The 14,787-nt window shown below is 37.6% G+C and overlaps 1 protein-coding gene across 4 annotated transcripts in view; it reads right to left on the bottom strand.

The window, feature by feature from the left end:
- Positions 1-14,787, bottom strand: part of SLC9A9 (solute carrier family 9 member A9) — a 703,780-nt gene that overhangs the window by 549,847 nt on the left and 139,146 nt on the right. For all 4 annotated transcript variants that reach the window (XM_043595208.1, XM_043595207.1, XM_043595209.1 and 1 more), the window contains one exon: positions 4,418-4,620. In XM_043595208.1, coding sequence (XP_043451143.1) covers positions 4,418-4,612 — 195 coding nt within the window. In that variant the 5' untranslated portion in view covers positions 4,613-4,620. The remainder of the gene's footprint in view (positions 1-4,417; positions 4,621-14,787) is intronic.

The raw sequence follows: 14,787 nt of genomic DNA, 5'->3' as shown, positions 1-14,787 counted from the left end.
TCCAGCAAAAAATTTCTAGAACTAACACATGAATTCATCAAAGTCTCAGGATATAAAATCAATATACAGAAATATGTTGCATCTCTATACACCAATAATGAGGCAGCAGAAAAAAAATCAAGGAGTTGTTCCCATTTACAATTGCACCAAAACCCATAAGATATCTAGGATTAAACCTAACCAAAGAGGTAAAATATCTGTATTCTGAAAACTAAAGAACACTTGTGAAAGAAATTGAAGAGGACACAAAGAAATGGAAAAGCATTCCATGCTCATGGATTGGAAGAACAAACAATGTTAAAATGTCTATACTACCCAAAGCTATCAGCACATTTCATGCAATTCCTACCAAAATGCCACCAGAATTTTCACAGAGTTAGAATAAACAATCCTAAAATCTGTATGGAACCACAACAGACACCGAATAACCAAAGCAATCCTGAAAAAGAAAAGAAAAGCAAGAGGCATCATAATTCTGGACTTCAAGCTATATTACAAAGCTGTAGTCATCAAGACAGTATGGTAATGGCACAGAAACAGACACATAGATCAGTGGAATAGAGAACCCAGAAATGGACACATAACTATATGGTCAACTCATCTTTGAGAAAGCAGGAAAGAATATCCAATGAAAACAAGACAGTCTCTTTAGCAAATGGTGTTGGAAAAACTGGACAGCAACACACAGAAGAATAAAACTGGAACACTTTTTTACACCTTACATATAAGTAAATTCAAAATATATGAAAGACTTAAATGTGACATAGGAAACCATCAAAATCCTAGGTCAAACATCTTCTTTGACCTTGGCTATAGCAACTTCTTACAAGACACATATCTGGAGGTAAAGGAAACAACAGCAAAAATGAACTATTGGGACTTCCTCAAGATAAAAAGCTTCTGCACAGCCAAGGAAACAATCAACAAAACTAAAAGGCAGCCTATGGAATGGGAAAAGATATTTGCAAATGACCTATTGGATACAGGGTTAGTATCCAAAATCTATAAAGAAGTTATCAAATTCAACCCACAAAATTAAATAATCCAGTGAAGAAATAGGCAGAAGACATGAAGAGACATTTTTCGAAAGAGAATATACATATGGCTAACAGACACATGAAAAGCTGCTCAACATCACTCATCATCAGGGAAATGCAAGTCAAAAGCACAATGAGATAGCACCTCAGGCCATTCAGAATGGCTATGATTAACAACACAAGAAACAACACATGTTGGGGAGGATGCCGAGAAAGGAGAACCCTCTTATACTGTTGGTACATGCACCATGATATTTATAGCAGCATTATCAACAATAGCTAAATTATGGAAAGAGCCCAGATGTCTCTCCACTGATGAATGGATAAAGAAGATGTGGCATATATATATATATATATATATATATATATATATATATATGATGGAATATTATTCAGCCATCAAAATACATAAAATCTTGCCATTTTCAACAATGTGGATGGAGCTATAGTGTCTTATGCTAAACAAAATAAATCAGTCAGAGAAAGACAAATACCATATGATTTCACTCTTAGGTGGAATTTAAGAAACAAAACAGATGAACATATGGGAAGGGAGAAAAACAAGAGAGAGAGGGAAGCAAACCGTAAGAGACTCTTAACAATAGAGAGCAAACTGAAGGTTGATGGAGGGAGGTGGAGGGGGATGGGCTAAATGGGTGATGGGTACTAAGGAGGGCACTTGTTATGATGAGCACTGGGTATTACATGTAAGTGATGAATCATTAAATTCTACTCCTAAAACAAATATTACACTACATTAGCTAACTAGAATTTAAACAACATTTTGAAGAAATAAAATATGTAAAAAACAGTAATATAAATCTACTAAGAAAACCAGAAAAAAATCCAGGATATGGGACATTGTACAAATGACTTGGACACTTCAAAAAGTTCAATGTTGTGGGAGAAAAGGACTTTTCCAGATTAAAATGTGGGCAAAAACCTTGATTAGATCCTGGATCTATATTTAAATTATGTCCTAGATGAGGACACAGTTTAAAAAGACATTCTGGGACATTAGGGGAAATTTATCTCATACAAATAGATTATATTAGATGCTATTGAGTTATTGTTAATTGTCTCAAGTATGACAATGGCATAATGGCATTGTCCTTTCAGCTTTTAAATATATTTTAAATTCTTGATCTTCATCAAGACTATTAGCATAAATTCAGCTCTTCTATGAACTTCTAAAAATACAAGATTATAATCAATTTAAAAAAACAGCAGAAGATTTAGAAGTTGTTCCTATTTATTTCAGAAATACATTATTCAATTTGTGTTTTGCATGCTTCAATTTACTTTTCTAAGTTTGATTTAGGCTCATATTATAATTAGTTTTACTTTCCTGAGCCCTCACCACGTGCTAGGAGGAAGTTAATCTAGAAATGCACTAGTGGAAAATAATGGGAAAAAAAACACTAAAAATTATCCATCTTGAGTGAGGAAAAATGACAGACCAAGTATGTCCCTTCTTACCCCAAATCTCTCAAAATAGAAACAAATGTGTGTGTGTGTGTGTGTGTGTGTGTGTGTGTGTGTGTGTGTGTATTAAAAGAAAACTAAATCCGTACGGGTGAAAGTGATAAAATAAATTTCCATCAAGGAAAGTTCTGTCATGAGTCACCTAAGATCCTGGTTCCTGGGGCACCTGGGTGGCTCAGTGGGTTAAGTATCCAACTTTGACTCGGGTCATGATCTCACTGTTGGTGAGTTTGAATCCCATGTCAGGCTCTGTGCTGACAGCTCAGAGCCTATAGCCTGCTTCAGACTCTATGTCTCCCTCTTTCTGTGCCCCACCCCTGCTTGCACTCTATCTTTCTCTCTCTCAAAAATAAATAAACATTAAAGAAAAAGATCCTGGTTCTTAGTGTGTACTTATGATATTAAACACAAATTCACTTATTCTTTATTTCAAAGACTAATCCAGAATTCATAATACACTACAAGAGGTAATCTTACCTATTTTCTGACCCAGAGTCCTGAGAACAGAAGGAAGTTTCCTTTCAATAACTGAAGCAGTTCACAAATTTGCAATAAGACCATTTTTAAAAGATGGGTCACTAGGGGGGCACTCTTACACTGTCGGTGGGAATGCAAACTGGTACGGTCACTTTGGAAAATAGTATGGTGTTTTCTCAAAAAGTCAAAAATAGAACTATCCAGCAATTGCTGGATACAAAAATACTGATTTGATGGGATACATGTACCCCAATGTTTATAGCAGCATTGTCAACAATAGCCAAATTATGGAAAAGCTCAAATGTCCATTGACTGATGAATGTATAAGACAGATGTGGTGTGTGTGTGTATATATATGTATGTATATATGTGTGTGTGTGTATGTACATATGTACGTACATATACATACATACATATACGTACACAAGTACATACACACACAATGGAATATTACTCAGTCATCAAAAAGTTGAAATCTTGCCATTTACAATGACATGGATGGAGCTAGAGAGTATTATGCCAAGTAAAATAAGTCAGAGAAAGACAAATACCATACGATTTGACGCATATGTGGAATTTAAGAAACGAAACAGATGAACATGGGGGAAAAAAGGAGAGAGAGGCAAAACATAAAACAGATTCTTAACTATAGGGAAAAATTGAAGGTTGCTGGAGGAGAAATGGGAGGAGGGATAGGTTAAATGGGTGACAGGGACTAAGGAAGGACATTTATTGTGATGAGCACTGGATATTGTATATAAGTGATGAATCACTGAATTCTACTCCTGAAGCTAATATTATACTATATGGAATACAACTGGAATTTAAATAAAAACTTGAAACAAAGAAACAAAGATGGGTTACTTTACAATTTTTCTTTTTCCTACCTAAGATTTCTAACTAAACTGGTGGAATCAAGGTCTCTTGAGATTGACTGTGTGTCAGTAAATTTATAAACAGCCAAGTGGCCAGTGTTCTGTGTTGGCAGCCAAAAGCTAGTCACCTTAAATCAAGATTTACAAGCGCAAAATTTTTATTCCCCTCATTTTCCTTTTGACTTAAGGAATATTTGATCTGAGTAGCCAGCTGTCAATATATATAATGACACATGAACACATGTGTAAATATTTGAAACAAGTATCATGACAGGCAGAGTCAGAATTATCTGTTTATCGAATGCATCCGTGCTTTGCAAAGCAATTATATTAAAAACCATTCTTTTGCAACTTCTAGGAAAAAATACAAACAACTAAACTTACAATAAGAATGTATCAAGGCATTAACCCCTCAGTCAACTAAATTGGCCCAACAGTGTGCTGTTTAAAAAGAACATATACACGTGTATTAATGTATTACATATGATGGTTCAATTTTTTTATACTTGAAAACAAAAATATATCACCAGCTGTAATCCTTACCTTTTCAAGTATAGCATTGCCTTGGTGAGGATTGATGTTATGTTGGCTTATTTCTCTCTTGTATTTATATTCATAAACTTGGTCAGTGATATTAATCAGCAGAGTTGATGGACTGAAGGCCAGTTTTCCACAATCATACACAGTTCCACTTTCAATATCAGTTGGTGCTGTAGCATATCGTATGATTAATCCCATTATTAGCCCTAAAATAAAGAATAAACAATTGCACTGGAGGAACTGAATCTAAAATGTTCACTACTGGGTGCTTTTAAATATATGATTTTAAACTTGTAGAAGTGGCAGAAGAAAAGGTTATACATTGCCTGGTTTAGAAATTGCTCACTATTCCATAGATACTGGTTCAATAGATTGACTGTACTAAGATATTTGTGGTGTGGACACTATTGTTCGAATATCCAGCACATATTTCCCCCCTTCTTTCTTTCCTAATGGAGCCACAAATTTTGGAGGGAAAAGCTACCTGCTTCTTCAATCTACCAAAGTGATTCAAGAAAACCTTTGCCCTGTAAAATATTGAGTAATCTAATAATCAGTCAGGAGATAAAATTTCCCAGAAAGTTTTTGGTTCACAAATTAGCACATGTATAAGATAGACTCATCAAACTAAAAGGAAGCACTTATATACCATTGTTGGGAGAGCGGTGTTCTTGTTTTCTCCCTTGGGACATGACCAAGACAATTTATTTCTCCATTTTTTGCTGAAAGATATTTTGTGACCTTAAGGGGATCCAGTCCAAGGACATAGGCAATATACTGAGAATGGTAGGGCCATGGTACAGACAGAACTCAGTTCCTGATGACTTCACTGAACAAATGGATCAACCTATTCTGGAGCTACCCTACTGCTAGACATAATATATTCTTTAATTTTTCAAAAGACTTTGAATCAAGTTTCTGTTTATCTGTAGCAAATGCATTCTAAAGATACAACATTCCTTTCAGTGAAGGTTGAACTCAAGTAATAATCCTTGACTTTTAAGTTTACATACTCTGTTAGGATGCTCACGGTAATCTGGTAACTGTAAACTTTCCTAATATTATGGATATATTAACAAATAGCAAAGAAACTTCAGAGGATTTTACATTCCTCAATTTAAAATTAGGACTGATACATGCGTTTTAGGGTAAATCCACAATTTACTCTTTAAACATCAAATGTGGGAGGTTTTACAACTCTTGTGAATCCAGTCATCTAATGGACTTTCATTTATTTATTAATACTTTGTTGGGTACGTATTTTGTACAAGACATTTCTAGATTTAAAATAAAAACAGTCCTGGCCCTATAGCTCAGGTTTGTAAAATGCAAACCCTTAAGCAAACAATCATAATACAATGTGACATGTGCTATGACAGTTAGTAAGCCCTCTGTGTTATATGAGTATAGAGAGAAAACGCTCTAAAGCCCTTTGAATGATGCAAAGCTTTAGATGAATCTTAAAAGGTCATGTAAGATTTTTTCAGATAAGCTGAATCAGGGAATAAGTTGGGATCCAGGTTGCACATGTGGGTGGCAGTACATAACAGCAGAGCTAGCTAAAACTTCCCCAGGAATTGGAAGGATATATTCAATGTGTTGAATCAGAAAAATATGCAGCCCAGAATTCTTTATCCAGCAAGTCTGTCATTCAAAATAGAAGGAGAAATAAATTGTTTCCTAGGCAAACAAAAACTAAAGGAGTTCATGACCACTAAACCAGCCCTGCAAGCAATTTTAAGGGAGATGGATACTTTGAGTGGAGACAAGATGAAACAAAACAAAAAAGACCAAAAACAACAAAGACTAGAAAGGACCAGAGAACATCACCAGGAACTCTAACTCTATAGGCAAGACAATTGTAATAAATTCATACCTTTCAGTACTCACTCAAAATGTCAATGGACTAAAAGCTCCAATCAAAAGACATAGGGTACCAAAATGGATAAGAAAACAAGACCCATCTATATGCTGCTTACAAGGGACCCATTTTAGACCTAAAGATATTTACAGATTGAAACTAAGGGGATGGAGAACCATCTATCATGCTGATTGTCATCAAAAGAAAGCTGGAGTAGCCATACTTATATCAGACAAACTAGATTTTAAAATAAAGACTGTAACAAGAGACGAAGAAGGGCATTATATCATAATTAAGGAGCCTACTCACCAAGATCTAACAATTGTAAATATTTATGCCCCCAATGTGAAATAGCCAAAATATATAAATTGATTAATCACAAACATAAAGAAACTCATTGATAATAATACCATAATAGTAGAGGACTTTAACACCCACTTACAACAATGGGCATATCATCTAAGCAGAAAATCAACAAGGAAACAATGGCTTTTAATGATACACTGGACCAGATGGACTTAACAGATATATTCAGAACATTTCATCCTAAAGCATCAGAATACACATTCTTCTTGAGTGCATATGGAACATTCTCCAGACACAAACCTGCCCTCAACAAGTACAAAAAGATCAAGATCATACCTTGCGTATTTTGAGACCACAACACTATGAAACTCGAAATTAACCATAAGAAAAAAATTTGGAAAGACTATGAATACTTGGAGATTAGATGAACATCCTACTAAACAATGAATGGGTTAACCAAGAAATTAAAGAGGCAATTAAAAAGTGCATGGACGTCAATGAAAATGAAAACATGACAACCCAAAATCTTGGGGTGCAGCAAAGGTGGTCATAAGAGGGAATTATACAGGAATTCAGGCCTTTCTGAATTGCTTCCTGAATTCCTAAAGAAGGAAGAAAAGTCTCAAATATACAACCTAACCTTACACCTAAAAGAGCTGGAAAAAGAACAGCAAATAAAGCCCAATACCAGTAGAAGAAGGAAATAATAAAGATTAGAAAAGAAATCAATGATATTGAAAAAAAAAAACAAACAGTTGAACAGATCAATGAAACCAGGAGCTGGTTCTTCAAAAGAATTAACAGTATTGATAAACCACTAGCCAGATTGATCAAAAACAGAAAGGAAAGGAGCCAAATAAGTAAAATCACAAATGAAAGAGGAGATCACAACCAACATTGGCAGAAACACAAACAATAGGGGCACCTGGGTGACTCAGGTGGTTAAGCCTCTGACTTCGGCTCAGGTCATTATCTCATGGTTTGTGGGTTAGAGTCCTGCAGCGGGCTCTGTGCTGACAGCTCAGAGGCTGGAGCCTGCTTCAGATTCTGTGTCTCCCACTCTCTCTGACCCTCCTCTGCTCATTCTCTGCCTCTCTCTTTCAAAAATAAATAAACATAAGAAATACAAACAATAATAAGAGAATATTATGAGCAATTATTGCCAATAAATTGGGCAATCTTGAAGAAATGGACAAATTCCTACAAATATATAAACTACCAAAACTGAAACAGGAAGAAATAGAAAATTTGAAAAGACTATAATCACTAAAGAAATTGAATCAGTAATCAAAAATCTCCCAAGAAACAAGAGTCCAAGGCCAGATGGACTATCAAACATTTAAAAAAGAATTATAGCCTATTCTTTTGAAGTTGTTCCAAAAAATAGAAATGGACAGAAAACTTCCAAACTCAGTCTACAAGGTCAGAATTATCTTGATTCCAAGACCAGACAAAGACCCCACTAAAAGGGAGAACTACAGACCTATTTCCCTGATGAACATGGATTCAAAAATTATCAACTAGATACTGGCAAACCGCAACCAACAATAAATTTAAAGAATTATTCACCATGACCAAGTGGGATTTATTCCTGGGATACAGGGCTGGTTCAATATCTGCAAATCAATCAAAGTGATACATCACATTAATAAAAGAAAGGATAAGAACCACATGATCCTCTCAATAGAACCAGAGAAAGCATGTGACAAAATATAGCATCCTTTCTTGATACAAGCCCTCAAGAAATTAGGGATAAAAGGACCATACCTTAAGATCATGAAAGCCATATAAAAACACCCACCACTAATATCATCCTCAATGGGAACAACTGAGACCTTTCCCCCTAAGGCCAGGAACATGACAAGGATGTCCACTCCCACCAATGTTATTCAACATAGTGTTGGAAGTCCTAGCCTCAGTAATCAGACAACATAAAGAAATAAAAGGCATCCAAATTGGCAAGGAGGAAGTCAAACTTTCACTCTTTGCAGATGACATGATACTACTCTATGTGTAAAACCCAAAAGACCCCACCAAAAAGCTGCTAGAACTAATACATGAGTTCAGCAAAGTTGCAGGATATAAAATCAATGTACAGGAATCAGTAGCATTTCTATACACCAATAATGAAGCAATGGAAAGGGAAATCAAGGAATTGATCCCATTTACAATTGCACCGAAAACCATAAAATATCTAGGGATAAACATAACCAGAGCTTGAAAAATCTATAGACTGAAAACTATAGAAAATTTATGAAATAAATTGAAGAAGACCCACAAAAAAATCGAAAAACATTCCATGCTCATGGATTGGAAGAACAAACATTGTTAAAATGTCTATACTGCCCAAAGAAATCTACATATTCAGTGAAATCTCTATCAAAATAACACCAGCACTTTTCACAGAGCTAGAACAAACAATCCTAAAATTTGTTTGGAACCACAAAAGACCCTGAATAGCCAAAGCAATCTTGAAAAAGAAAACCAAAGTGGGAGGCATCACAATACCAGATTTAGCCTCTACTACAAAGCTGTAATCATCAAGACAATATGGTACTGGCACAGAAACAGACACATAGGTCAATGGAACAGAATAGAGAACCCAGAAATGGACTCAGAAACATACGGCCAATTAATCTGTGACAAAGCAGGAAAGAATATCCAATGGAAAAAAGACCGTCTCTTCAGTAAATGGTGTTGGGAAAACTGGACAGCGACATGCAGAAGAATGAACCTGGACCACTTTCTTACACCATACAAAATAAACTCAAAATGGATGAAAGACCTAAACATAAGACAAGAAGACATCAAAATCCTAGAGAAGAAAATAGGCAACAACCTCTTTGACCTCAGCCACAGCAATCTCTTACTTGACATGTCTCCAGAGGCAAGGGAAACAAAAGCAAAAATGAGCTATCAAGACCTCATCAAGATAAAAACTTCTGTATAGCGAAGGAAACAATCAGCAAAGCTAAAAGGCAACTGATGGAATGGGAGAAGATATTTGCAAATGGCATATCAGATAAAGGGTTAGTATCCAAAATCTATAAAGAACTTATCAAATAATCCAGGGAAGAAATGGGCAAAAGACTTGAATAGACACTTTTCCAAAGACATCCAGATGGTTAACAGATACATGAATAGATGCTCAACATCACTCATCATCAGGGAAATACAAATCAATACCACAATGAGATACCACCTCACATCTTTCAGAATGGCTAAAATTAACAACTCAGGAAAGAACAGATATTGGCAAGGATGTGGAGGAAGGAGAGCCCTTTTGCACTGCTGGTGGGAATGTAAACAGGTACAGCCACTCTGGAAAATGGTATGGAGTTTCCTCAAAAAATTAAAAATAGAGCTACCTTATGACCCAGCAATCGCACTACTAGGTATTTATCCAAAGAATAGAGGAGTGCTGATTAGAAAGGACACATGCACCCCAATATTTATAGCAGCACTATCAACAATAGCCAAAGTATGGAAAGAGCCCAAATGTCAACTGACTGATGAATGGGTAAAAAAGATGTGGTATATATATACAATGGAATATTATTCAGTGACCAAAAAGAATAAAATCTTGCCATTTGCAACAACACTGATGAAACTAGAGTGTATTATGCTAAGCAAAATTAGGGAAAGAGAGAGAACAAGAGAACACTAGGACTGCAGACCATAGGCAGAGACCAAGCCATATGACTTCACTCATATGTGGAATTTAAGACACAAAACAGATGAACATAAGGGAAGAGAAGCAAAAATAATATAAAAACAGAGAGGGAGATAAACTATAAGAGACTCTTAAACACAGAGAAAAAACTGAGGGTTGCTGGAGGAGTGTTCAGTGGGGGGATGGGCTAAATGAGCAAGGGGCCTTAAGGAGGACACTTGTTGGGATGAGCCCTGGGTGTTATATGTAAGTGATGAATCACTAAATTCTATTCTTGAATAATTATTACACTATATGTTAACTAACTTAGATTTAACTTTTTAAAATGAATGAATGAATAAGTGAATAAATGAATAAAAGTTCCTCAGGATTTATGTTTACCAATGTGTAGCATAGTTCTTGGGAAAGTTGGTGCTCAGCCAGAGATTGTGTTTCTTGGCTATCTTGTCTCTGGTTGGGTTCTCACCAACAGAATACAAGCAGAAATAATATGTGCCACTTCTGGAATACAGCTTTGAATGGGTAGGTGAGTTTTCCCCTTCTCTTTCCCATATATCTGATAGATGGAAACAAAGGCCCTATAGGTAGACAAAGCCACCAGACTGAAGAAGCCTGGGTCCCCAAGATACCAGGAGGGAGAAAGCCATCTGCCAACCAGGAACACCTACATTGGACTGCTATGTGAATGAAAAGTTAACTTCTGTTGTGTAGTCACTAAAATTGTAGTATTTTTGTGTTAACTGCCAACAGGATAACCTACTGAAGATTATGTATAAATACATGACTTAAGAAATCTGGTGGATTTAGAGAGTTAGTAGTGGTGTAAGAATAAAATAAATGGAGGGAAAGAGAGATGAGAGATGAGAGATGAGAGATGAGAGATGAGAGAGAGAGAGAGAGAGAGAGAGAGAGAGAGAGGAGAGAACTCTAGGACAGCAGACCATAGGCAGAGGCCAAGTCATAAAGAAGTTCCTGGGTATGCTAAAAAAGTTTTTATTTTTAACCCAATTGTAATGTAAAACTATTGAAAGATTTTAGGCAGGAGTGTAAAACAATAAAATTTCTATGTAAGAGCTATCACTTTGACAACAGTGTGGAGAATTAAACAGAATGATGGGGGAGAATAAAAACACTTCTTTCAAGAATATTTTTACATCATTCCAGCTTCAGTGTTTGGCCCACTCCTCCAATAACAGTGAGAAACATTGTATCCTAACCTTTGTTAGCAAGAGAAAGTAAGTGATGGATATGTAACCACTATGAATGCTTTATCCACCATAGAACAGTTGGCAGCCTTTCATGTTCCATGCCAATTGATTACAATAAAACTAGTCAGGAAAGAGAAGGGAAGACACATTATGCACACTGCCAGTAGTTTAGGGTACCTGTGAAGAACATCATTTTTCCAACACTCTTTGACTAGGAAGGATTCATTTTCTAAGTTATTCAGCAGGTACCATGAGTGATACTATGACCTCTGCTTGCTATTCAAGTGGGATATAAATAAGGAAAGCACAAGACACTAACTTCATAGGGCCTGAATAGAGAGAACCTGTATTAATACCATTTAAAGTTCCCAGAAGGTGAGCCAATTATTTTTGCAATATGCTTTCAGTGCAATAACAAGAAGTAAACATGAAGTGTCCACTGTTTTTCCCCAAGCAGGGAACTCAATTATTTGTTATAGTGAATGCCTAGTACTTGGGTCCCTGTGGTTAAATTCATACAACGTCCCAAAACCTAAACAGCCCTGCCTGAACCTTTGCACCAGCTCTAGTCCCAGCTTTCAACAAGAGGCACGTTGGAGTAAATAGAGTAAGCTGCTTGCCACCAGAGGTGATCAGACGTAATGGCCATGACGGTGCATCTCTCAGACAGATCTCCTACTATGAGGACTGCAGTTGACCAATGGTCTCAGCTACTGTGCTCTGGAGTCCATGACCAAATTCACTGAGGCCAGACAATGACTGAGTTCAGTAGGGGTACTAAGGCAGGGAGGCGGGGCTCCTCTGAAGGGTCACTATGGCTTAAGGATGCCCCATGAGTCTCACTAAACCTTTCTTAGAATTGTGCCATAGCCTGGGGCACCTGGGTGGCTTAGTCGGGTAAGCATCCAACTTTGGCTCAGATCATGATCTCGCAGCGCATGGGTTCTGGTCCTGGGTCAGGCTCTGTGCTGACAGCTCAGAGCATGGAGTCTGCTTCAGATTCTGTGTCTCCCTCTCTGTCTTCCCCTCCCCCACTTGTGCGCTCTCTCTCTCTCTCTCTCTCTCTCTCTCTCTCAAAAATAAACATTTTTTAAAGATTAAAAAAATAGGGGCGCCTGGGTGGCGCAGTCGGTTAAGCGTCCGACTTCAGCCAGGTCACGATCTCGCGGCCTGTGAGTTCGAGCCCCGCGTCGGGCTCTGGGCTGATGGCTCAGAGCCTGGAGCCTGTCTCCGATTCTGTGTCTCCCTCTCTCTCTGCCCCTCCCCCGTTCATGCTCTGTCTCTCTCTGTCCCAAAAATAAATAAACGTTGAAAAAAAATTAAAAAAAAAAAAAGAAAAGAAAAGCATCGCCTTGGAGGAGACCAGCTGCTGTGATGGCAGGTGAATGGCAAAAAAAAAAAAAAAAAAAAAAAAAAAATTAAAAAAATTAAAAAAGAATTGTGCCATAGCCTAAACATTTTACTACATAGCCTTCTTTCCTTCCCCACCTCCACAGGGTATGCAGCTGCACCAGGGTCTGGCAGTTGTCCCAGAATTCAAAACTCCCTCCCCATTTTCCATCAAAAAAGTTTTTCCAATAGGTCTTTCACACAACTAGTCTCTTCCCAGATTCTCCTTCTTGGAGGACCCAAATTAATATACTTGACAAAAGGCTCTAGCCCTGCTTCTCTTCAACCCCAAGTCTTGAGAGGAAGCAACATCTTGACACAGTGTAAAGGCCAGTGGGGATACTGCAGCTGAAAGTGTGCTCAGTTAACAAACACATACATCCATTTGTACACCCCCACTGCAGTAGCAGCAGCTGGAAAATCCTTAATATCTGAGGCCAGACACCTGCCTGTAGAGCCTGATAATGCATCTGACAGCCAAACGTCCACTCAGTGCTTTAGCTATATGTTGAAATAAATATGGAGTGTTGAATTAATGCACTTCCAGCACAGTATTGTTTGAAAGCAGGCGAGAGATAAAGTATGATATCTGGTAGGAAGAAAATGCTAATGAAAGGGGTTGTTTGTATACCCCACAAAGACAAAGGATAAAGAAAGCAGCAACCACCTATGCACAGAGGGAAACAAGAGACTGTCTGCTATAGTTCCATGGACACAAACCACTGTTCTTGTTGGTAACCCATGAACTACGACCTTACCTTCCCAGGAGAAAAAGAGGCAGCTTGTCCCAGCAAAGCAATACAATGCAGCACATGTGTGCACAGGCCTGGTTCCAGATTATATCCTCACAAGCATGACACTTCCCTGAGCTTTGCCCCCTAGCCAGCTGATGGTATCACCTTCTCCAAGTAAAAACTCCAGTCCAGATGCATCCCCTGCCCCTACAAGTTTAGGCATTTGGGCAACTAAGGCAAACGTTGTATATATGTGCTCTCCAGGGAACCCTGACTTCTCCCGAACAGGATACAAGCCCTAGGTTGAAGCTTGGACAACATATTTTATCTCTAAGGCACTCACAGTCCTACAAACTCTATCTCAAGTCCCACCTATGGGGGACCATGCTCTGATGCAGCCTGTGCTCAATGAGTTCCCTCATCTTTGATTTCTTATAGCATTCATAGTTTAAACCACACCCTTTGTGGGCCAATTTAATAAAGGCTTACATTGTTCAGCATTGCTTTGTAGACCTTGGCTTTGTCTCCCCCACTAGACAATGAGACTGTTTACGACAGAGACTCTGTGCTATTTTTCATCTCTTTTTCCTTTAAAAAGCTACACTTTAGGCAGAATTGTAACCCAACTTTCCCTAAGTCCACAAACTCCCTTGGAGTCAAGAGGAAAATGATCCTCCAAGTTTATGTAATTGGTCAGTGACCAACATCTTAAAATGTAAAGAACATCACACCAAATGCTGTGATGTTCCTGTCCTGGCTGAGCTTGCAATATACCTCCCATAGCAGATGCCTGAAAGGCAAGTGACACAATGATGTTTGCAAGAAGGAAGGAGGAAAGAGGCTCATGGGCACTCAAAATGAGAAACATTTAGAAATATGAGCCTTGTCTTTCTGGACTGGCTTTCACTTCATTCTCCACATTGAAAATACAAGAAAACCCCACTCCTTCCTCCCTCATTCTGCTTTCATGCCACAGACACACAAGGCATTGCTCTGAGACTTGAATTATAAAATGAATAAGACATGGTCCAGACCCTAAAATATTAAAATATTTTAATCTTACAGGGCCTTTTCCTCTTGTCCAATATTGTGATCCTGATTTCCAGTGAAAATAAAGTACAAATGTTTTCTAAGGCTCTTCTCATATTAAGCCTGTATTTCATAGACAATCTGCCTGCATCTTGTTGATGATCATTCTACAT

Source organism: Prionailurus bengalensis, chromosome C2, assembly GCF_016509475.1.
Source record: "Prionailurus bengalensis isolate Pbe53 chromosome C2, Fcat_Pben_1.1_paternal_pri, whole genome shotgun sequence".
NCBI classification, from domain to species: domain Eukaryota; kingdom Metazoa; phylum Chordata; class Mammalia; order Carnivora; family Felidae; genus Prionailurus; species Prionailurus bengalensis.
The sequence above is the reverse complement of the archived record's forward strand: the minus strand, read 5'-3'. Positions and strand labels throughout refer to the sequence as shown.